Genomic DNA, 25,231 nt, shown 5'->3' on the forward strand with positions numbered 1-25,231 from the left:
CTCTCGTTGTTCTTCAAAATAGTGCCATTGGATCTTTTACGTCCACCCGAGAGGGCAGATGGGGCCTCTTTGGAAAGATGGCACCTCCAACAATGCAGCACCCCCTCAGTACTACACCGGAGGGTTGCACTGCAGCAACTCACCAATATTATTTCCACAGCAGCTCCCAGCTCTGTGACCTCTACCACTAAGAAGGACAAGAGCAGCAATGTGGGAATACCATCACCTCCAGGTTCCCTTCAAAGTCTCACACAATCCTCAACTTGGACATATATATCGCCATTTTTTTTTATTGTCACTAGGTCAAAATCCCTAGAATTCCCTACTTAACACTATTGTGGGAGCATCATCACCTCAAGGAACTGCAGTGGTTCAAGGAGAAGGCCCATCGCCACCTGCTCAGAATCAGCTAGGGATGGGAAATATATGCAGCCTTGCCGACATCCTGTTAACAAATTTTAAAAATATGGTCAAAACGCCTAGTCGACAAGGGTGGTTAATGTGGGAAGTGGAAGTGTTGCGTTGGTGCAGAACAGCATCCTCTACTGGGGATTGGACAATGGCAATTTAGCAGGCAGTGTGGAGACAAGAGTTCTCCATATAACTCATGGTACATGTGAGCTCGGAGGACTTAATGTTGGCACTGGGTGCAAGAAGTGGAAGGATGTTCTTTGCCTAATATGACATCCTTCACTTTCATAAGGATAACTTCAGCAACAATATATATATATATCTATATATATGTTCTTCTAAATTCTGAGAATTGTTTCTCTTTCTCTTTCCTTTAAAATAAAATTCAGGATCACTTCCCTTTGTGGCAGTTTTTTGTTAATGTGCTTTTTTTAGTGAATTTTTATGTTAGGGGTGTCAGAGATTGAGAAATGGAACACCATTTATTTCGGGCACCCACTGTTGGTATCAAGCACTCCCAGATCAGGTATAGCAAAGTAAGTTCCCTCAACAATGTGCCCCAGCACCAGCCTCCAAAGAGCAACCCAACTGCATGACAATTTCCCACTTGACAGAAAACCCTCGCAGCCATCAGGCAGTGGAGAGTGAGCTGGATTTGAAACCAGACCTCAGAAAGGCCTCTGCCTAATCTAATCCACTGTTATTTACTTCTCTGTATTGGGCACTAGACTTGGAATGAGCTGTTGGTGGAAGAATATTTTCAATGGAATCAAACCCATTTAAAAGGAATTGTTCATTCAAATAGACCACGAGTAACCAGTGTTCCTAAGAGGGCAGTAACAGTATTAGTTGGTTGGCCATGATTTTGTCAATTGATTTTTATTTTTAAATTGCTTGAGTTAGAAGCAAATTGCATTTGTATGTTGGGGTCTTGTAATCATATTTATTAATGTTATACAAATATATGAGGTGCTGCTGAATAAGTAATGTTTCTTTGTACTGTTGATGCCCAGTGTAAGAAATGCAGAGCTTCATATTAGCCATTTAGTTAACATTTATTAGTACGTGCACCTTAATGTGTCAGCTTTGGCTCAATGGTAGTGCTCTCACCTCCTGAGTTCATGGGTTGAAGCCTCATTCTAGCGACTTGCGCACATGACGCCTCAGTGCAGCACTGGGGGAGTATTTATTCATCCCTCAACCAACATCATTGAAACAGACTATCTGGTCATGTATTGTGGGATCTTGCTAAGCCACGTTTCCCTACATTACAACAGTGACTACACTTCATAAGTACTTCATTGGCTGTAAAGCACTTTGGGACGTACTGACGTCATGAAAGGCGCCATATAAAAGCAAATCCTTTCCTTTCCTTTATCCCTCACCTTAACTGTGGAAAGAGAAAGGGAATGATGAGCGAGCAGGCAGGTAGGAGTGATTTATAAAAAGGAATAGGCTTGTTTGGACCGTAAAGTCTTTTCCTCTTCCTAAGTCAGCAGTTTTTCCAGTGAAGTCATAAATACATTTTAAAAGATTTCACCAGAAACACCAGACACAGGAAATCTTTATGAATGCATTATGACGTCACTAAACAAAGAGACCCAAAGATTCCTTCCCTCATAACTCTTATCTTAAAGCTAACCCACTTTTCTGGATTGTAAAAGGGAACAATTTATAAACCACCCCACTTGTGATCCTAATTTAATCCTTGAAGGCACTAGTCCACCTCTCAAACCCTCAAAGTCCACCACCTAGAAGGACAAGGGCAGCAGGTGCATGGGAACACCACCACCTGCACGTTCCCCTCCCAGTCACACGCCATCCCGACTTGGAAATATATCGCCGTTCCTTCATTGTCACTGGGTCAAAATCCTGGAACTCCCTTCCTAACAGTATTGTGGGAACACCATCACCACATGGACTGCAGTGGATCAAGAAGAAGGCCCACCACCACCTTCTCAAGGGCAACTAGGCCCTTGAGAAGGCAATAAATGCCGACCTTGCCAGCAATGTCCACATCCAGAGAACGAATTTTTTTTAAATGGTATTCTCGTTAAATCTATGTTCTGATTTTTTAAAAATTTAATAAGGTTGCAAGGGAGCAGCACGTCAAAGCAGAAAGCTACACTGTTTACAATGTCCTGAATGCTGGGGAGGTTGAGTGCAGCAACACTCTGGAAGATGAGCTGGACACTGAACTTCCTGGACAAGCTATCGTTTACCGACCTGCTCGACAGTCCATTTATGGCATTCTTCTAGCAGCTGAACCAAGTAAGGATTCCTGTAGATACTTAGATGTTTCTAATGGAGGGGTGACAATGTTTCATATGCGGTAGTGAGCTTTTGACCATTAGCCTCCTTGTATTTATTTCTGCTGAAATCGAGTGCTGATAATCGCCTCGGTGAACCTGGTGGAGTTACAGAACCTGACAATGTGAGGATGCTGAATTATCATACACACACACACACACACACACACACACACACACACATCAACTTGAACCCCCAGGTTAATAACTGTGGGACGAATCTTCTACGTGCAGTTCTTAGGGGAATTTGGTCATTAAATGGGGTCAGTTTTATCATTTGAGACATCAAGGGAGCTGAGGTTAGTTTAGTTTTCTCACATGATCGCACTCAGCCACTCCACCATGCCAATTCCCCTGATGTCATAAGCACTTGCTCATTTAAACACAACCACTTAAAAAAAAAAGCAGAAATAAATGCTCAGAATCTAAATAACCCCGCTGTACTTAGTGATTTGAAAAAGAGACTTATGTTTGTTGGGGTGCTATCTCTTTTTGATTTCTTACCTTGTGCAACCAATACAAATTACCAGGTTTGCATATGGAAGCTAGGTCTTTGTGCATTGCTCTTCTGCAAAACCTTGTACATACTGTTGCAAAAATATATCTGCATAGTAGAAAAGCTGTGTGGTGAGCCAGTGATGTGTTGTATTTTTATAATTTATTTTTCCCCTCCTCTACGTCTTGTCAGTTCCATGGACACCGAGCAACCTCTGGTACCTCACCCACGTGGCCATTCTTAGAATCATAGAACTATACAGCACAGAAGGAGGCTATTCGGCCCATCATGCCTGTGCCGGCTCTTTGAAACAGCTATCCAATTAGTCCCACTCCCCTGCTCTTCCCCTATAGTCCTGCAAATTTTTCCTTTTTAAGTATTTATCCAATTCCCTTTTGAAAGTTACTATTGAATCTGCTTCCACCACCCTGTCAGGCAGTGCATTCCAGATCGTAACAGCTTGCTGCATAAAATTTGTTCTCCTCATAGAAACATAGAAAAATTTATGGCACAAAAGAGGCATGTCCCCTCTGGATCTTTTGCCAATTATCTTCAATCTGTATCCTCTGCTTACCGACCCTCCTGCCAGTGAAAACAGTTTCTCCTCATCTTTATCAAAACCCTTCATGATTAAATCTCCCCTTAACCTTCTCTGCTCTCAGAGAACAATCCCAGCTTCTGCAGTTTTTCCACATAACTGAAGTCCCTCATCGCTGGTACCATTCTAGTAAATCTCCTCTGCACCCTCTCCAAGGCCTTAACATCCTTCATGTGTGAGCCAAGACACTGTAAATCAGCAGGCTATTTGGCTGTGGGCAGTATCACAACCGAGCCCAGCCCTGTTCCCACTCGACAGCCACGTGAACATTTTCAACAAGATCGCGATTAGGAGTGAAAACCCTAACTGTGTTTTTCCTCCTTTGCTGATGGTGCTGAGGCCAAATGTTGATCCCTAATTGCTCTCATCTTATCTTAAACACGGTTTGGAATTTCCACTGACCTTTTGCTGAATGGCTGTAAAAACTGAATGTCGAAAACTTTTTCTTGCTTCTTGCCGATTTTTACCTTCCCTCCTACTCCCCGCCTGAATGTCACTGACTCTTTGCTGGGGTACGGATCAGTGGACAGCTGGCAACCTCCATTACTTCGTTCATATCTTCACCCTAGTCCGTATGCGTACACTGCCAATGGGTCGTTGATTAGTGATCAGTAGGTGGGTTCAAGAGGTACATGACCAGATAATCCGTTGGTTGAGGGATAAATATTGGCCAGGACACCAGGAGAACTCTCCTGCTCTTCTTCAAATAGTGCCATGGGATCTTTATGTCCATCTGAGGGAGCAGACCAGGCCTCGGTTTAACGTCTAATCCGAAAGACAGTGCAGCACTCCCTCAGTACTGTAGTGAAGTATCAGCCTGAGATCCTGCCCTGTATGGCTGAGCTACTCACTACCGTAACCAGTTGAGGTGAGTTCCCAGAGTGATCATTCTAATGCAGTTTCTCCTTAACTGACTTGAGTGAAATAGGCACTGCTGTTTTGATTCAACTGCATTGGTCCCAAAATAAATACTGGCTCGAGAATAGGATTATAAGGATAGCTCTTTCAGACAGACATGGTAGGCCAAATGACTTCCTTCCACACTGAAAAATTCTATGAAGATCTGTTCTGTGAAGATGTGTTCAGCATTTTGCAGGTCAACTAAAAGAGGACATCCCGCGACAGCTGATAATCCTGTTTGAAATTCTTTGTGTCTAGATGCCCAACCTGGTGCTGCCAGATTGTGTCCTACAGTAAAGGAGTGGTTTGTATACCCGGGTAACCTGCTCCAGCAGCCAGATCTTGTGCCAGCTTTACCACCAGAGATACCAGGTACCACCCTCATCACATTTTATGTTTTGACAAATTTAGCAAAGAAATAGAAAGAAAGAGCTTGCATTTATATAGCGCCTTTCATGTCCTCAGGACAACCCAAAGCGTTTTACAACCAACGAAGTGCTTTTGAAGTGTAGTCACTGTTGTAATGTAGGGAAACATGGCAGCCAATTTGCGCACAGCAAGGTCCGATAAACAGCAAGGAGGTAAATGATCAGTTATTCTGTTTTAGTGGTATCTGGTACATCCGGCTGTGCTGTACCTGACCTGGGAATGCTTAACGGTAACACTGACTGCAGAATCTGGAAATTCCCAGCACAGGTATCCCTTAACTTGATGCGCACATAAACCTTAACGGGGGAAAAAAATGTTCAATAAAGAATAAATAATTTTAGTTTCAGCATTCCCCAACAATATTAATTACAATTATTATAATCTATGCATTGTAACTTTTCTCCAGTTTCTAGAGGGAAACCTGCTAATTGAGATAAAAAGAAAAATTGTGGATTCTGGAATCTGAGATAAAAGCAGAAAACGCTGGAAATAAGCTGCAGGTCCGACAGCTTCTGAAAGGAGAGCGGGGGAAAAGAAACTAACTTTTTTGGGCAGAGATCCTCCGTCAGAACCCATCTTTTCTTTTTACAGATGCTGACAAACCTGCTGTGCATTTCCAGCATTCTGTTTTCATTTGAATGCCCCTAGTGAGTATGCTGTCTAATTATCAAATGAAAAGAACTTTTTGTGAGGTTGCCCTCATTGCCTTGGTCACTGACCTCTGTGTAAGCTAGAAAAATTCTATTCCATTTGACCGTGGGGGACTTCACAACCAGATGTCCGCACGCATGCACTTTCCAGCAGCGGCTCAAAGGATAGCAAGAACCTGGGATGACTTTCCCTTCCCTAAAACAGGTGTGCCCCAACCGCCAATCCGGCTGCGATCAGCTGACTTGGTGCAGACCAGAAGTCAAACCCAGAGCCTTCAGTCTATGTGAGTCAGGTACAAATTGACTTTACCAACTGAGCCATTGGGGGAGCTCCCATCTGTGCTTTTATGCCGTTCCTTAAATTAAAGAGATGGGATCGTCATTTCCGACGCAGGAGCTTAACTGGTACCTAGAAGCTGTTCATTTGCACTGTGAAGGTGCTATTTCAGCCAACGCAGCACACGCTGTTTACCAAAGTATGTTTGAACCTGCTGAAGCAGGCGGTAACATACACCAAATCTCTTCTTTACAGGAGGAACTCCCGATTTACAAACCTTGTGGCTGACAGAAGGGTCAGAGGTTAAGAAGTTGCGTTACTGCACATTTCTAGCATGTTTTGGCTTACAGGACTTTGGGGAGGAGCTACTTCCTCTGGAGCTGCCCACTACTACTGCTGTCTGCTGCCTGTTAATCTATATTACGCTGCAGGTAGGGAGATATGATTGCTTGTTTTGATCGAGGCCATTCATTTGCGGTTTTCGTGGCATGATGGACAGAGTATGAGTTCCAAAGCACCCATGCAAATCCCATAACCCAACTAAATAAACATGCAGTCTGACTTATTCAGTCAACAGAAACAAGCGGGCATAGCTACAAATGATTGGAATGTGATCTCATAACAACAGTAAACATCCCAGATTCCATTTAATAAGAACAGGATTTGATTTATTCAGTCACTGTAAATCAGTGGCCCTGATTATGATCCAGAGGTATAATGGAAATATTTTATGATGTTACTTTTTCATCCATTTTATATATTTCTTTGATCCATGCAGACTTTTCTGTTTTATGGAAAAATGCTGACCACTCAGTGTTGGTTTCTAAGTCAGCTTTGTGGGGTGTGTCACACTTCCACGTTTTTTTATTCATTTTCAGGATGTGGACGTCGCTGCCAAGGCTGGCATTAATTGCCCATTCCTAGTTGCCCTCAGAAGGAGGTAGTGGGCCGCCTTCTAACTTGAGTGGCTTGCTAGGAAACTTAGGGCAGTTAAGAGTCAACCACATTGGTGTGGGACTGGAGTCACAAATAGGCTAGACCGGGTAATACAGCAGGTTCCCTTCCCTGATTGTTTCTACATTGCCAGAGTGGACAGGACCAATCAATACACTATTAAATATTTTTGCAGTGTTGTTTTTGACCTGCAATATTTACGTAAATGCAGTAACATTTAAAACAACTATTTCAAATTAAACCAGGACTCCAGGGTAAAGGAGCCTTGGTACAAACTGGTAAAAGGCAAGTTCATAAAGCACTTCTTTCTGCAAAGAGTGATTCATACATTAAATGGTCTCCCTGGTAGGGTAATGGTTGCAAAGCCCTCTAGAGTTATTTAAGAAGCAACTGGATGCTTTAATGGCAGGTGGGTACGTGTCTATGGAAGGATGAGCTCGATGAGCCCAATAGTCTCCTTCATCTTTGCTTATATTTTGAGGGGAAAAAAAGTCAGTTTCAGTGAGCAGACTGTTCGCCACAAGTTCAGTTCCTTCGCCAGAAGTTCACAATGAAATATTTGTGAGTTCTACAAGCCGCACAATATATTTCCAGCAGGAGGCACTAGACAGCAATTGGGAGCAAGAAACATGGCTGACTTTTCCCCTCCCCTCCCCAGGGCCACGGACATGAATTGTGGTCCCACATTGCCACCCTAATTCTGCAGAGAAAGGGAATGGTAATTATCAGTGAACTAGTAAAGAAATTCCAAACAGCAGCAGCTTCATGCACTGAAAGCTCAACAAAGGTTTTCTAGTTAAGAGGAGATAGCTGTCGAGGGACAGTGCTATGTAAGGGGAAGTACTTGTCTCCAGGTAGTTGGATATTTTTTTTTTAACAGTTTGTTTTGAAAATAATCACAGTGCATTGTAGCAAAAATTTAATGGAGACTAGGCGAGGAGGCAGAGTGAGAGCGAGACTAGGCAGGGAGGGAGGGGGAGAGCGAGACTAGGCAGGGAGGGAGGGGGAGAGCGAGACTAGGCAGGGAGGGAGGGGGAGAGCGAGACTAGGCAGGGAGGGAGGGGGAGAGCGAGACTAGGCAGGGAGGGAGGGGGAGAGCGAGACTAGGCAGGGAGGGAGGGGGGGAGCGAGACTAGGCAGGGAGGGAGGGGGGGGAGCGGGACTAGGCAGGGGGGGAGCGGGACTAGGCAGGGAGGGAGGGGGAGAGCGAGACTAGGCAGGGAGAGAGGGGGAGAGCGAGACTAGGCAGGGAGAGAGGGGGAGAGCGAGACTAGGCAGGGAGGGAGGGGGGGAGCAAGACTAGGCAGGAAGAGTGAGACTAGACAGGGAGGGAGAGGGGGAGACTATACAGGGAGGGAGGGAGAGAGACTAGACGGAGGGAGCGTGAGACTAGGCAGGGAGGGAGAGAGAGAGACTAGACAGAGGGAGCGTGAGACTAGACAGGGAGGGAGAGAGAGAGACTAGACAGAGGGAGCATGAGACTAGGCAGGGAGGGAGAGAGGTAGCTCGTGTTGACAGGTTGAGGAGAAGAAGAACAGCCCATGATCAGATGGCGGAAGGGGACAGACAGCTTGTGATCAGATAGCGGAAAGGAGAAGGACACATTGGGAGAGACCTTCTTGTGGTTGACCAACATGATCGCTCTCACAAGGGCTCTTTGGAGGTCCAAAATAAATCTGGCAGCATTAAGGTTCACAGATGCCAACCAACAAGAAACTTGAAGTAACTTAATGGAGAGAGACAGACCGCACCAGGAGCTGTCAATATTTGAAGGTAAAACAAAAAATGCTGAACTATGTGTTGGGAGAACTCCACTCTCTAGAATCCTTGGCATGAGGCAGCAGTGGAGATCAGAGAATTTAAAAAGGTAGTTGAAGAATTAAAAAGGGAGCACTTGACAAAATAAAAATTTAAAGGCGACCACAAGCAAAAGAGAATATAGAAGGGGAATACCTGAGAGAAGTAAAATGAAAAGGGAGTGCCTGAGAGAGATTGGAGGAGTATGCTACAGACATACTAAGCATAAAATGGGAGATTGGTGCATGAAGAGATGGAGGGAGTGTATGAAAGCAGGAAGGTTATTTTAATGGGATTTTAGTCAATTAAATATAAACTGAGAATCCCCAAATGGTTTGGAGACACAGTTGGTAAACCTAATAGATGATTGCTTCATGATTGAATGTGTTAGGGAAGCTACAAGAGGTGGTGCACATCTTAACGTGTTGACGTTAAGTGAATCAGATTAGCTACAGGAACTGGAAGTCATGGCACCCTTGGGAGATAGTAACCACAGAATGATCAACTTCAACCTGATCTCATGGTAAATTGGAAACGGACTAGCGGGGTGCCTATTTTCAGAAAGTGTTTAATTGTTTGTTTCAGGTAAGCACGATATGTCTGGAGGACCTGGATGCATATTTGGCTCAGGCTCTCTGTGTTCGGGACAAGCCAGCTGACCTTCTCACTCAGATACAGGTATGTAATTGACTCTGCCCATCTGCTTGTCCCTGATAACTTTCAATGTGCCTTTCCTGGTTCTTAGGACATAGCAAGGAGCCCCGTACCTGTGTCAACATTCAAGCAAATAAATCTATTTCTATATCGACCTTTTAATAACCAGTAACAAAAGCGAACTTTATGTCAAATCAAAACTGTGCAGTTATACTGGGCCCTTGTTATAATCTGTTATCTGTGACATAAGCAAACAGTGCTATATAACAAAGGAGCAGTATAGATGAGTTGCTAAATCTGATAGCATGCTAGGCTGTTCAAAAGGAATTAGTGCAAGTCTTTTAAAAATTTGGCATGAATACTATTAACACCTGGCGTCCCACCATTAGCTGGGGAATGTAGTGCAGGGTTCACTTGCTCCTAATGAACTGGTCCATTAAGGCAGCACACTCATCTGGCCTTTCCCACCTCCTTGCAGCTGAATCCCTACTGCAGCTCATTGGGTTAGACACCAACTCCATATAGTACTCTCTCCAAACCCTAAGGGTTAACAGGAGAAGGTCAGTTGGCCCATTGAGCCCGCTGTACTCTTTTGTTAGCGATGGCAGCTCTTTATCGTCATAACTCACAATCCCCCTGTGCTTTCTCTTCATATCCTTCAATACCCTTACTTTCCCAAGTAAGTATCTGAGTCAGATGAAGAGTACACACCTGAAATGCCATAACCTGTATTTTCTCTTTACAGGTGCTGACTAACCTGCTGTGTAATGTCAGCATTTTCTGCTCTTATTTCAGATTTCCAGCATTTGTGTTTTTTTATTTTAAGTATCTATCTCCCTTTTATTCACCTTAATTGATTCTACATCGATGCATTCCACTTTCTCACAACGCTTGGTGTAAAGGGAATTATACGGTTGACTTGTAAGATTATTTCCTCTTATTGTGGATTTCTTCCACTACAGAGAAGAGTTGTTCCTTGTCAATTCCTTTAATTATCTTAAACACCTCAGTCAGATCACCCCTTAACTCCTTAAATCTAGGGAACATAACCTACTAAGTCTCCCCCTTCCATGCATCATCCTGATGAAATATTGTTGGACTTTTTCTAAGACCAGTGTATCCTTCCCAAGTTGGGGTGTGCAAAACAGAACACAGTAGTCCAAGTGAGGTCTGACCAGTACTTCCTTGCTTTAGAGATCTCTACCTTTTGTGATGAAGCCCACATCAAATGAGCCTTTTTGATTGTCTTTTGCACCTGTGAGTTAGTTCTTAATGACTAATGTAACTGGACCCCTAAATCTCTTTGTAGCACTATCACATCTGAGTCAGAAGGTTGTGCACATAATTAGACTGACACTTCAGAGCAGTACTCAGATACATTGTCAGAGGTACTATCTTTCAATGAGATATTAAATCAAGACCCCATCTGCCTGTCCTGGTGGATGTAAAAGACTCCGTGGCACTATTCAAAGGAGAGCAGGGTGTTCTTCTAGTGTCCTGGCCAGCATTCTTCCCTTAACCAAGACCACCATTTGCTGTTTGTGGGACTTGCTGTGTTTGCCTACATAACAACAATGACTATACTTCAAAAGTAATTCATTGATTATGAAGTGATTTGCAATGTCCTGATTTGCTGTATCTTCCTCCCAACCAATTTCCTGTCAATGTGTGGATGTTGCTCCCAGTTCCATGTGCCTTAATTTTATCTAGCAATCATTGTGTGGAATCTTATCAGATGCCTCCTGAAAATCAATGTATGATGACATCCATGCTCAACCTCTATCTTAGTGACTGTCAAAGAATTCAATTTAGTTAGACATGACCTCCTTTTCACAAAACCGTACTGACGCTCCCTAATCAGGTTATGCCATTCCAAGCGTTTGTTGAAGAGCATCGGGTCTTGTTAGTCATTAGCAATATCCCAGACTACGATTGTGAACAGGCATTGGCCAGTGGACAAAATGATTTCGGATCAGGTTTTCAAGCCTTTATAGATGAACGCAATCAATTGATCCTACTTCATTTCCCTGACTACCCACTTAGCCTTTCAGTCCATCTTCACAGCAATACTCGATTGCTACTAAGGCATTTCTTTGAAAGGCTCTCTGCTTCTGCCTAACGGCTCTCCTTCCCTTCCCAGTTTCTCCAACAGGATCTTGCTTAGTGGGTGAACAGTTCGCAGGTTCTATTTTCAGTTTGGTTTCAGCTTCAACTGCAAGGACAAAAAAAATCATTGGCCATATTGTTTACTTTTGAGTTTTCCCTATCAGCATTCACACAGACATGGTCCCAGGCTTTCTGCACAGCAGTATTCTACAGCTGAACTCCTTGGCACAATCACTCAAAGCACAGGGCCCATCAGGCAGTCCGACTTGTTACGTGGCCAGTACCTAGCCCAAAATAGCTAAGAGCTGCCTTCTTAACAAAGAAAGTAACTGGCCAGTGGTCCTAGGTTTCCCAACAACATCAAACAGAATAGTTGGAAAGTAGAGGACCTGCCGAGCTATTCATGAGGATTTGATCAATTGCCAGTTCAAAACACATGCTTATGCCTTGTGATTGATGAACCCTGGAAAGGAAGCAGAGGATTGCTCCTGGAGAGACCCTTGCCTGTTTTGAAACTCCAGTCCTGGCGCATTCCAGTCACTCATAAGTGCAAGGGGCAGACAGGAAACCATTCTGTAAGGCGATCCAGTGACTTATCTACAGTCTTAAGGGTCCTCCAGCCCTCAGCACCACATAGCTTCTGAAGACACTATGACTTCCACTCTAAGGGAGTCCCGATCATTGATGTGAGCCATGCTGTAGGTCTTGTTTGTACCTGAACCCGTAGGCCCGTCAACTACTTGGTAACTGTGGAATTTTAAAGAATGCTCACTGACCTTTTCAAACACTTCCTGAAGAGTAGGGACACAAATCCATTCCCAGGAAAGGAAAAGTCCAATTTTAGCTTCTTGCCACCCAAGGAGTTGGTGGTATTCCTGGTGGCAAAAGTTAGGCCACTTGGGTTACTGTGATGGAATGATCTCCTAGGCGGATCCTTTTTTAAAAAAAATGTTTCAGGTGCCTCTGAACGCTCCTGATGGCTCAAGGTTTAAATGTACTTCCCAGTGTGATGCTGAGCCATACAGATCAGAGAAGGCACAGCTTTCATTACTAGTCTGTGCCAAGTTAACTGATCTTAGCCAAGGTAGGGGTAGCGGCATTCCTACTGATGTAAGCATTCCCAAGCTAGGAAGGGAAAAGTCAGCTCTGGTTCCTGATCTTCGTTCAGTGATTCCTTTATGTGTGTGCACATCAAGTGAGGATAAACCCAGGATTGACTGTGATGGCCCCACTGATCAATAGCTTGTCGACACTCATTGGACAAACTTGCACAGTATGAATGGCCACTCCAATGAGGTGCCAATCCTTCCCTTGGATTCATATCCCAGCATGTGATACCACCTTCAGGAAAGGAAGGATAAAGGGACAACTTTGGAGGAGGAAAAACTGGAATATACAGAGGGAGTCCTTCTTGTAACCTGTTGCATGGGTTTGATATACTGAATGCCAAGGTTTTATGTGTATATTGGAAACAAACTCACTAAACACCTTGAATGTGGAATTTGTGGGCATTCTTAATTTCAACTGATGTTTTGCCATTTTTTGGGTGTCGGAGGGGCACAGTTCCACCTTTGACCTTTTATCTTTTCCTAGCTGCTTTTATTCTCATTTTAGATTTGGGTTCTAATCTGTTTTCCGTAGCTCAGCTGCAGACAATTGGGAACTGGCTCCTGGACACTGGCCTCTCAAAATCCAGATTAAAAGAACAATATAAAAATTTGCTGTGGAATATCTTTGGCTGCTTCACTTAATGCTGTTTAACACTTTGAAGTTGCAGAGGTGTGCAACTACATCTTCCTGCTTTTTAAAAAAAAAACATTTTTTAGCTAGTTCCTCATTTGTTTTACATCGGACAGAGACAGCCCTTTAAACAAAGAGGAATTGGTGCCATTGGACCTGACACCCCTCCTCCCAACTTCGGCAGATGTTACACTGGCAAAGTCACACTTGCATCTTAAAAGCTGCTGCACATTCACAAATCTCCGTTATCTAGTTACGAATGTGTCCCACAGTATAATTAGTAGCAAGAGGACCAAGTTATATCACAGAGCTACTGGGGCGAAAAGAATCTTTTAATTCAGGTTCCCTGGAGCATGACTTAGTAGGCAGCTTAGTTTGCCACTTCACCTTATGTTATTTATCACCAGCAAAAATTAAAGCAGACTCATTAACAGCATTGTGGAAGCACCTGCAGCAGTTCAAGAAGGTGACCCACCACCACCACCACCTCAGGGAAGGGCAATAAATGCCAGCTTTGCCAGCGATGCCCACATCCTGAGAAATTACAAAAAAAATTTAACAAAGATAAGCTAGTAAATTAGCACATTTATCTCACTTAGCATTGAATAGTTTAAGTTACATCCCACTGTTACATTACCATATAGCAGTGCAGACAATACTGTACTTATGGACCCGCGGTAGAATCCACAATTTGCTGATATTTGGTAGTGCAGTGTGTATGATACTGACCACAAAAGAGTGATTGTTATAAAAACTAACTGGTTCACTAAGAGCTTCAATGAACAGAATCCACCGGGTCTGGCCTGCAGTCCCACAGGCCCCTCTGAAATGGCCTAGCAAACCACTCACACAACAATCGTGGTAGGGATGAGCAATAAATGCAGCCTTGCTAGTGTTGCCCACATCTCGGGAACCAATTTTTAAAAATCCCCATCCAAGTACTCGTTGCTCGGTACTAAGCGATGTCTTCCTCCCCACATTCCCATAGCCTACAACGCATAAGGAATATTTGGGAGGAGGATGCAATCCTGTTGGTCCTTGTTTTTTTGCCCATTAGGGATTTTTGCAATCCTTTTCCTGTGACCATAAAGTGCAGGAATGTCAAACTGATATGGAAGTAATTGGAGAAATGGGACTGGAGAGGCTGGTGCATTTCTTGAAATGTTAGCATAGCCCTCGGTGTCTGCTTGTCTCAGACCTGCACGCTTTACATTCACATTGTGCTAGACCTCAGACCCCTGAATTGCAGCCACAGAGCGAGGATGCCAGTGAGATCGCATTCAGGGGAGTGGGATTAATTGGATAGCTCTTTCAAAGGGCCGACACGAGCACGATGGGCCGAATGGCCTCCTCCTGCGCTGCTTGATTCTACGTGGAGATCCTGTACAACAAGGAGCAAGTCTTCCCCACCAGTGTGTGGGACTCGCTCTGGAATTGAGACTACACGACCTTGGGCCTGTAAACAGGGTACCAGACTGACGCGGGAGTGCTGCAGAATGCGTGGATACTTTGCGAATCATTCATTGGGTCACAAGCAGTCATTCGGCACACTTTCTAAATGCCTTTGTGGTTAGTAGTGTTTGAGTCAATAAGCCATGCTTCAGCTGTCATTGCTAATCATTAGGTAAAGTGCTGTTACTGGAATTTTGAAAATGCAGGAGTTGGTTCATGTGGGATTGTTAACCTGTTTCAGCCTGGGCAGACTAATATCTCCTTCCCTCTACGGGAACACAAAAGAATCTTACTGCTTTCAAACTAGATGGCTTTGAATATCACAAACAGCTCTGAGAAACCCCAAATACCCTACAGCTTTTAATAAAACTTGTCTACAACATCTAGATCCTGTGGTTGTGCGTACTTGGGAGGGGCGGACAAAATGGATGCAACCACTAACAGAATGCTGCAAATAGCTACCAGTCTGCTTCAATCTGGCTCCATCCTGCATTTTAGAAGTATGATCATTTTTCTTGTACTGAGGCAGTCAGGGAAAAAAAAAGTGAACTGGAAGATGGAGAGTGGGCCGTTTTAAGGTCTAACTAGAAGAGTTGGTTAATTATCCAGAACTTCCAAGGCATATGCCAGGCCCTCATTAAAAGGCCTGCAGTTAAGAGTGTAGTTTCGGTTGTAAGGCAGCTGAACTTTGACTCCTGACTTTTTTTTTCAAACTGTGCTATGGCAGTCGCTATAGTGCACACGACTCATTATAACACACACAATGCTCGCCTCCAGAGGACTGTTAGGTTGCTGTTGGAGTGAGGACAGATGAACAGTGAACGCTGTACATTTATTCCACATACCAAATACGGCAGTGAAATAGTAGAATGTAGTTTTGAATCTGCTTGTGAAATGTACTTCAAAGGCACATGACACTTAATTCAGACTATATGCTGCTGTTTCAGTTTTGTCTAATTTGGATTCTCCTTCCTTTCTTTTTATTAGGTGCATTTAATTGGCTCATTTTAGAATTGGAAATGTAGTTTTTCCACCCCCACTCCAATTGAAGAAAAAGCAAATCCTTTCATTAGCAAAATTTTCCCAATGCAATCCTTCATTTGAACTGCACACATTCCATCGTGCTAGAGTGGGTAATTTATAATGAGGACATCATGCTGTTTGGGGAAATGCTTCTCATTAAAATTTGACAGTCGCTGGACAGATCTGGATGCACCGGGGCTCGTTATTGTCAGTACCTGCGAGAGGAAAAAAAAAACGACCCTCTTAAAACAACGTATATTCAAAAAAGAAAAGGGAGAGAGAGGGCCCGCATTATAATTCTTTAAGTAGTGCAGCGAGTGGTTAAAGAACACGGGTGGGGGACCTGGTAGTCAGTGCGAGAGAGAGAGAGAGAGAGACAGCGTCGGATTGCTCTTTGGAACTGACCTGTGTCTGCAGCGGCAGCTGTTTGCCTGAGGGAGGGCGCAGCCTGCAGTAAACCGGGAGCCGTCTCGCGCATCTGCCGCGGGTCCCGTGCACCTGTCGGCGGGGCGCGGGGGGATCCCGGCCATTGTTGCACCTGGTCTGGAATGTGCAGAAAGTGTTACATCTGCCGCGGGTCCCGTGCACCTGTCGGCGGGGGGGGGGGATCCCGGCCATTGTTGCACCTGGTCTGGAATGTGCAGAAAGTGCTACATCTGCCGCGGGTTTCCGTGCACCTGTCAGGTTGTTGCACGTGGCGAGGCTTTGGGATATTGGGGGGGGAGTGTCACATCTGGCCGGGGGTTTGCTCTTTTTTTTCCCCCTCTCCAGCGGGGGAGACAGCTGGCTGCGGCTCGGGAGATGGGGCAGCTTTACCATCAAGCGATGATGGTCCGAGTTCACTCAGCTTCCTGCGTGGGGGTGGGGGAATGGAGGGGAATCTAAACGCGACTGACAGCTCCTGGAGTGTGGACCAGAGGTGAGATGAGGAGAATCTTCATTTTTTTTTTAAACGCAGCGAGTTATTATGTCCTGAAAAGGGTGGTGGAAGCTGATTCAATAGTAACTTTCAAAAAGAGAATTGGATAAATGCTTGGAAGGGGAGAAAATTTGCAGAGCGATGGCTACAGGTGGGAGGTGCTGCATTGCGTCACGTTACTTGCCCTGTCACTCACTTCTACATTTAGTTTGGATTAAGAAGGAAGCAGCACCTGCATTCCCGCTCTCCGTGCTAAACTTGGCTCCTTTACTCCTGACAATCTGTCTGTACCATTCTGGAACCTGGTTTTAACGATGTTGACACAGCTCACCGTCTCACAAGCGCTGTTCTCCAGCAATATCGAGCTAAACAAATGTAAAATCACCTAAAGATTAAAACAATATCATAGAATCATACAGCACAGAAGGAGGCCACTCAGCCCATCATGTCTGTGCCGGCTTTTTGAAAGAGCTATCCAATTAGACCCACTCCCCTGCTCTTTCCCCATAGCCCTGCAATTTTTTCCCCTTCAAGTATTTATCCAATTTCCTTTTGAAAGTTACTATTGAATCTGCTTCCACCGCCCTTTCAGACAATGCATTCCAGATCATAACTCGTTGCGTAAAAAAATTCTCCTCATCTCCTCCACCCCACCACCCTGGTTTTTTTTGCCAAATTACCTTAAATCTGTGTCCTCTGGTTACCGACCCTCCTGCCAGTGGAAACAGTTTCTCCCTATCTACTCTATCAAAACCCCTCATAGTTTTGAACACCTTTATTAAATCTCCCCTATGCAATCGAAGAGTTTATATGTTATCTTTATTGTTTACTCCAAATAATTGGCAACTTGCCAGGCCGTCCTGATAAACTCTTAAGATGACGAATGCAGGCCTGGTTACAAAATTATTAGTGCCTGTTTACATCTGCCAGAAGTATAAACATAAACAAGGTTATTTACCATAAAACATTTATTGGATGGGGTTAAACTGGTTTTTCAATCTCTTGCTATTAGAAGTGCCCGGTCCAGCCCACGTGTATGGCTTGCTGTGCTGGTATGCTAACAACTGAGCTGGAAAGGTCTGGATTTAACCATTACTTTGTCACACAAAAAAAAATAACCCTTTCCACTTTGAGTGTTTGTGCGCGAGTTTGTTGGGAAAGGTGACAGTCCACTCCGATCTTGTAGGTGATATTCCGATTTTGCGCTCCGGCAGATACCTTCAGAAATACAGGCACGTTCAAATTCAAGTCAAGGGTCGGGCGCGGAGCTCATCCAAATCTCCAATACGCACCCCCTGGAGCTCGGAGCATGAAGTCGGAAGGTTACCCTCCTGTCTCAATATCCCAATTTTGGTCGATGTGAATGTGCAGCTCTGATCTGGTCAGTCCTGTTGCGTGCACAATGGTACCTTTACTGCAAAAATAGTAATATTAATGGCAATTCTAATTATTTTTTAAATATGATAGTTTTATTTGGCATGTTGTTGGTCTTATAATCGTAATATGAACAATTATATTGCCAATAGCATCAGCTGTAGAAATACAAACTCTTATACTTGGAAAAGAAAAGCCAATGAATAAAACAGTAGAGCTAAAAAGGAAAACTGTATCCTGCAGACAAAACAATTAAAAAATGCCAGAAATATACAGCATGTGTGTCAACATCTAAAAAGAGGGAGCTCAGTAAACTGCTAATGTTTTGAGAGGAGATTGTTCACCATAACTAAAACGGCACAGTATACATCAGAGGAGGTCCCGTTTAAACTATACAGTACTCTGGATAGGCCACACCCCAAGTACTGTGCCCAATTAAGGTCACCAAGTCACAAGAGCCCATTCAGCCCCTCGAGCTTGTTCCGCCATTCAGTTAGATCATGGCTGATTTGTATCTTAACTCCATCTACCCGCCTTGGTTCCAAAACCCTTAATACCCTTGCCTAACAAAAATCTATCAATCTCAGTTTTGAAATTTTCAATTGACCCCCAGCCTCAACATCTTTTTTGGGGGAAGAGAGTTCCAGATTTCCACTACCCTTTGTGTGAAGAAGTGCTTTCTGACATCACCCCTGAACTGCCTCGCTCTAATTTTAAGGTTATGCCCCCTTGTTCTGGACTCCCCCCACCAGAGGAAATAGTTTCTCTCTATCTACCCTATCAACTCTTTTGATCATCTTAAACACCTCAATTAGATCACCCCTTAATCTTCTATATTCAAGGGAATGCAAGCCTAGTCTCTGCAACCTGTCCTCATAATTTAACCCTTTTTGCCCCAGAGAGAGAGTTTGAGCACCGGGGACAGTGCAGAGTGAAACCATGGGGCTGTTCCTTCGTGTCAGGGGTCTGAGTTATGAGGAAAGACTGGAGAAACTTGGGTTTTTCAGCTTGGAAAGGAGGCATCTGAGAGGTGATCTTATAGAGGTATATATGATGGTTAAGGGAATGGTACAGATAAGTCCAGAAAATTGCTTCACATTAAATTGCAAGAGTAGGACAGGTAGACACGGATTCAAACTAGTAAAAGGTAAATTTAAGACTAATATCAGGAGGTTCTTCTCACATGTGGAGCGATCAGTATGTGGAATAGACTTCCAGACAGTGGTGGAGGTAATAACCCTGGAATCATTTAAGAAACAATTCGAAGCTGCAATGGGAAGAATGTTTTGGATCTTTCTAGATGAATGAACTAAGATGGGCCGAATGGCTTTCCCCATCTGTAATTAACTTGTGATCAGCCATGACTATGTCTCTTTATTCAACAACTTGCCTTTAATGTAGTAAAATGTCCCACGGTGCTTAAAATATTCAGATGCTGATGGACCCGTGTATTTCCAGCATTTTCTGCTTTTATATTGTGCTACAGCTCCACACCAGCTGGTCTTATAGCTGGCTACAACCAGGCGGCAAACTTGCAGGATTTCACTAATCCTGGTGGCTTTGATAGACCTGGTTTAAAAACAGGTGATCAAGCGCCAGCCAGCCTTAGGAAATCAAGGCAAGTTTACTTCTGGGGTCGCAACTGCTTGGTGAAATCCCCAAGTCCACATTAACATCGCTAGCACAGATCTCGTGCAATGTAAAACGAAGCTTTTATTCCCTTTTTAAATAAGATAGCATTGCGATTCCCAGTACCAGACTGTGAAATGAAGCTTCAGGTCATTCAGTGCCAATTGTGCGATACACTTGTTCAGCTCATTCCACAATCCAGTTTCGTTCTGAAACGAGAGGAACCATTAAGCCCATCTCATATTTTGTGTTTATAGAGTAACAAATACCTCACATCTCTTTCAAGGCAGGAACATATCTGGAGGTCAGATGAGCAGAAATAGCTTTGAGCTTTGCTGTTGCGCTTCATGATGCCTCCTCCTCCCTCCCCATCGATACGTGTTACGCCCTTGTAATGCACTCCTAACTACCGACCATGTGTCGCAATAGGAACATTTCTGAACACGTTTTAAAGGAGAAGGAAATCCCGATTGAAAATAGAAGCTTTAAGCCCTTCAAAGAAAATTTGAACGGTGGCCTTTATAAGAATGAAGTCAGTGTGCAAAGGAATCCAGTGAGCAGCATGTCAGAGGCTGGCTCCTGGGATTAGATTGTAAAGTGAGAATGAAAGGAAACCCAACACGCGTATTCCACTGCGCTGACTGCTTTAAGCAACATGATGCGGCTGAAGTTTGCTGTGGAAAAATGTTGAGCTTAGAAAGAAAAGTTGGTAAAAGTTATGACTGAATGTAGAAAGCACTTTGATTCTTTAATTTAGGAGAAAGTGGCACTGGCTCTCAGATTTCACGTAGTCGATAATCTCGGGTGACCAATTTAGTGGGTTTGTGATGGATTTGTACTAGCTCCCCGAGAGCCTCGTGGGTAAAGGGTAGCAATGAACCGTACGCACCAGAAAACCCCAGCTTTTCATCCCTGGTCTGAGTTGAATCAGCTGACCTGAATACAGCAGTACAAGGTACTACCATTGGCCTTAGCACACCTGGGTGCGAAGGAAGAAATTCCAGCTCCCGTTGTTATCCAGTGACCTCTACTGGAAGTGCAGACGAGTGGACGTCGGGTGGGAACGGGATCAGGCTGAGCCGTGATGCCCACCATGGTGAATAGCTGACCAACACCCTCTCTTGTCTCGATCGGCACGTGAAGCGTGAATGGCCACTTGAGGGAAGGAGGGAGAAAATTGGAAATAAAAAGTTATTAAAATAAAAGCGAGGGAGACGCACAGTGCCCATGAAGTTACCGTCGTTTCACGTGATTCTCGTGGACCTAATGCTGATTATATGGCACTGACTTTTCCATTGATTTTTCCCATGACTATCTGCATCTCGTACTGTATAAGTCAATGGGGAACCTAATTGAAATACAGTACACGTTTAGAAACTGGCAGTGGGTTTTGTAGCAAATTTGCTAGGACACTGGTATTGTTTTAACTGCTGTCAGTTGGAGTTCACAAAGCCCTACTGTCTGTTATCTATAACCCAGCTGACAGAATCCCTTCATTTTAATGTAACGTTAGATGCCCTGCTTTGGACTAATGTCTTTAGCCTTCTGCGGATCAGCCGCATTCCCTGCCCCGTGCGGGAAACGCTCCATTAACCGGGCTGTGGCTTTTCTTCTTTTGTTCCCTGTTTTTTCTCTCAGCTGCATTCGCTTCCTCTGCTGGGAGAGATGAACGGGCTTGAGTTGTGAATTTCACCCGATTCTGTCACTGACTCCTCCGAACAAATAACTTCTCTTGACATTTTGTTGTGCACTCCGCATCCACACGTTTCTTGAGCTGATTTTTAAAGTCCCCATTCTGTGCTAGCGCATGCACTGTCTGCCCATTGATTCATCAGCCATAGTAACGATAACTTAATCTATGGATTAAGTTAATCTATGGATTAAATTATGCTGCACTGTAAGAGCTACTGCCTCCCTTCTTGGCTTCAATGTGCAAAAATATGATTTTCCCACAGAAAGTCCCAAGGCAGAGCTGTTCAAAGTGAAGCAGTAATTTTGGGTGAAGATTGCAATCAGTATTCATAGGTGCTTGTTCAGATTGTGGGGGTCTGTTTGCCTGTTCCTCACGTTTATAAATGTGAAGAACAGTCTATGCTCTGTCTTTGATTCCGCTGTTGGCTTAAAGGAAAGAACTTGCATTTATAAAGCGCCTTTCATGACCTCAATGCTTTACAGCCAATGAAGTACTTCTTGAAGTGTAGTCACTGTTGTAATGTAGGAAACACAGCAGCCAATTTGCACCCAGCAAGGTCCCACAAACAGCAATGAGATAATGAGCAGACAATCTGTTTTAGTGACATTGGGGTTGAGAGTAATATTGGCCAGGACTCTGGGGAGATCTCCCCTTTTCTTCGAAATAGTGCCATGAGATCTATTACATCCAACTGAGAGGGCAGACAGGGCCTCGGTTTAACATCTCAACCGAAAGATGGCACCTCCGACAGTGCAGCACCCCCTCAGTACTGCACTGGAGTGTCAGCCTGGATTATGTGCTCAAGTTTCCGGAGTAGGGCTTGAACCCACGACCTTTTGACTAAGAGGTGAGAGTGCCACAACTGAGCCATGGCTGACGCTATCATGTCGGATGTAGGCCAGACCGGGTAAGGACAGCAGGTTTCCTTCTCTGATTGGTACTGTCCACTCTGACAATATAGAAACAACCAATGTACTATTAAATATTTTTGCAGTGTTTTTGATGTGCAATATGTGACACATGGCCCCAACAGGAGTCAGCACCTTAGGAGAGAAGGGTAGAGGATTGGATGGCAGCAAAAAAAAAACACCTTTGCATTATCTACCTATGTTAATCAAGTTATATTACTGAACCAGTAATCCAGGGGCCTGGACGAAGAATCCAGAGAACGTGAGTTCAATTCCCACCATGGCGGTTTAGAATTTGAATTCAGTTTTTAAAAAAAAATGGAAATGAAAAACTGGTATCAATTAAAGTGACCATGAAGCTGTCGGATTGTCATAAATGAAAACAGCTGGTTCACTCATGCACTTTAGGACAGGAAACCTGCTATCTTTACCCGGTCTGGCTTACGTTGTCAAACTGCCCTTTGAAGTGGCCTAGCAAGCCCTTTAGTTGTATCAAACCGCTGCACCACCTTCTCAGGGTAGCTAGGGATGGGCAATAAATGCCGGCCTCGCCAGTGACGCCCACCTCCCGAGAATGAATTAATAAAAAAATGCGAAAGGATTGTATTTACTTCCAACGCAAGAGCTCCTAATTTCTAGTAATCCCTCAGACAGGCTCATCGAGGAATTGGGATCATTCTTTGCACCGAGTAGTTCCCTTTAATTGATAGCATGTGCAGTCCTCCTTTAACTCTGTAACTTTCATAACCAACAATAAAATTACTGTTCCATCCTCCTGTTGTGTTAAGTCGCATTTGCAGGTGTAAGGACCGACTGCATTACTGCACTTGAATCAGCTAAGTACTGCGACTCATGAAGTTTAGTTCTTGATTTTACCTCACCTAGAGATAAAATGTCTTTGCAAATTGTTTTGCGTGCCTTGCTGGCTATGCTGTTCAAACCTACTTTGACCGTTCTGTTAGTATAGATTCAACCAGATGGACCCCTTGCTGACAGGCACTGTTTCGCACAGTAAGTGCAGCAAGTGAATAATTTGCCGTCATTGTCCGGCCATTAATCTTTGACTCTCTTTCTCAGGTGCCCCGTGTTGACTCTCGGGCTGTGCACCTGGCGTCCCTCTTTGTTCGGGGCCTGTCCGTGCTCGTTTCAGCTAATAGTGCCTGCGGGTTTCCATTTAAAATGGTCGACCTGATGCCGTGGGAGGTGTTTGACGGGAAGCTTTTCCACGCAAAGTACCTGCAGTCTCACAGTGGATGTACAATGGAGGACCTTCTAGAAAAGAACGTAGGTATACAGATGGAGTGTGCATGCTTGAGGTGATTCTCAACTAATGATCGTGGTTTACAGTAGATTGTTTTCCAAAGCAAATACCATCTGGTAACATACATACAAAAACCAGTTATCACAAACAAGGTGAACTTAATGATTAATGTTGGTGTTTCAAGGTCAGCTTGTGTCTACATATGTGAGCACATATACATTTTACTCAGTGTATATATTTAATGTGTATATGTTCTTAGATACGGATGGTGTTTTAAAAAAAGCTTTGAAGCGCCCACATGTTCATTTAACTACTAAGCGACCGTTGCCTTCATTAAGGTTTCTGTGTGTTCAAACCTCTGTTCAAAATGCAACATTGCATATAATAAGGGCTTCGACTGCAGTCTGGGCTTCGACTGCAGTCTGGGCTTCGACTGCAGTCTGCTATTATCTTTTTCAGCTTTCTCCCCATCTCTCCTGAAGGCATTAGGGTGAGGTTGCACAGACGCCACTTCACCCAAGCACTCATTCTTTATATGTCATTGTGAACCGTGTTTGTCAGCAGGTTATTCGACCATGTGGGCATCACATCCTGTTCTCCGCCGACATTGACACGCGCCCACTTTCCAGCTGGATAGCGGGTGGGAGAGAGGATGCTATTTTTCCCTTCTCTCTAGAGTGGGGTAGGGTGGGTGGGGCGGTTTGGGGTTGTGGGGGTGGGTGGGGTGGTGCTGATGCCAGTTGAAGCAACCCACCTTCTTTACCCGTGTCGCTTGTCATCTTGGGTTGCCAGTTAAGTTTGGCAATTGTGCGTGTGTCCCGTTCTCCATCATTAATGGCTGCTACAAAATGATTTCAGTCGTGTGATGTTTTATTTTTTTGTTTAGTCAGATTACTGATCATTTTAATTCCCGGTTGTAGGATGCCCTGGTTCGGGAATTTCAGAGGCTGAAGTTCCTCATCGGCACTATTTGTACAGGAAAGAAGAGAATTATACAGAGCAGACCCCGGCCTCATGTAACAGGTCAGTGACCAGGGTTGAATTTTAATATTTGATGCTTCACTGCCTTCCCTGTATTGTGTAGACCACAGAGATGGGATAAAATACCTGATCATTAATGAAGAATTTTAAATATTTTATTTAAGGAGTTCCAAATGAAAATCAGTGGTGGCTGGGGAGGGTAGGAGGGATCGAATGTAAATGTTATTGATGGAATTAGGGGAGAAAATTCAGTGTTTATTAAAAAAACAGTCAACAAGAACTTTTACAGTTTTTTTTTAAAAGATTTACATTAGTTTCAGTTTAATGTCTCATCCAAAGGGCTGCACCTCCAACAATGCAGCACTCCCTCTGTACTGCACTAAAGTGTCAGCCTAGATTATGCGCTGAAGTCCACAGTGAGCCATATGGACCAGAGAGGCTCAGGTTCAATCCCCAGTCTGAGCCGAGTTGCTAATGTCGGCCAGCGTAACGATATGTACGTACAATTAACCTCAGCACCCTAGGGTTCGGGAGAGGATAATCAGTCACGGCTCCTGCTCCTGGTCGCTGTCCATTGACTCCTGACTGAAGTGCACATGTGTGGACGTGGGGTGAGAACAGGACCGTGGCTGTGACGCCCCCACGATTAATACCTTGCTGATACTCACTG

The 25,231-nt window shown here is 44.1% G+C and overlaps 1 protein-coding gene across 4 annotated transcripts in view; it reads left to right on the forward strand.

Annotated features, from left to right (window-relative positions):
• fam120b (family with sequence similarity 120 member B) overlaps positions 1 to 25,231 on the forward strand; it is a 93,467-nt gene that overhangs the window by 19,669 nt on the left and 48,567 nt on the right. For all 4 annotated transcript variants that reach the window (XM_067988602.1, XM_067988601.1, XM_067988604.1 and 1 more), the window contains 6 exons: positions 2,502 to 2,682; positions 4,973 to 5,086; positions 6,326 to 6,501; positions 9,407 to 9,499; positions 23,397 to 23,603; positions 24,501 to 24,603. In XM_067988602.1, coding sequence (XP_067844703.1) covers positions 2,502 to 2,682; positions 4,973 to 5,086; positions 6,326 to 6,501; positions 9,407 to 9,499; positions 23,397 to 23,603; positions 24,501 to 24,603 — 874 coding nt within the window. The remainder of the gene's footprint in view (positions 1 to 2,501; positions 2,683 to 4,972; positions 5,087 to 6,325; positions 6,502 to 9,406; positions 9,500 to 23,396; positions 23,604 to 24,500; positions 24,604 to 25,231) is intronic.

This window comes from Heptranchias perlo, chromosome 8 (genome assembly GCF_035084215.1).
Source record: "Heptranchias perlo isolate sHepPer1 chromosome 8, sHepPer1.hap1, whole genome shotgun sequence".
Lineage (NCBI taxonomy): Eukaryota > Metazoa > Chordata > Chondrichthyes > Hexanchiformes > Hexanchidae > Heptranchias > Heptranchias perlo.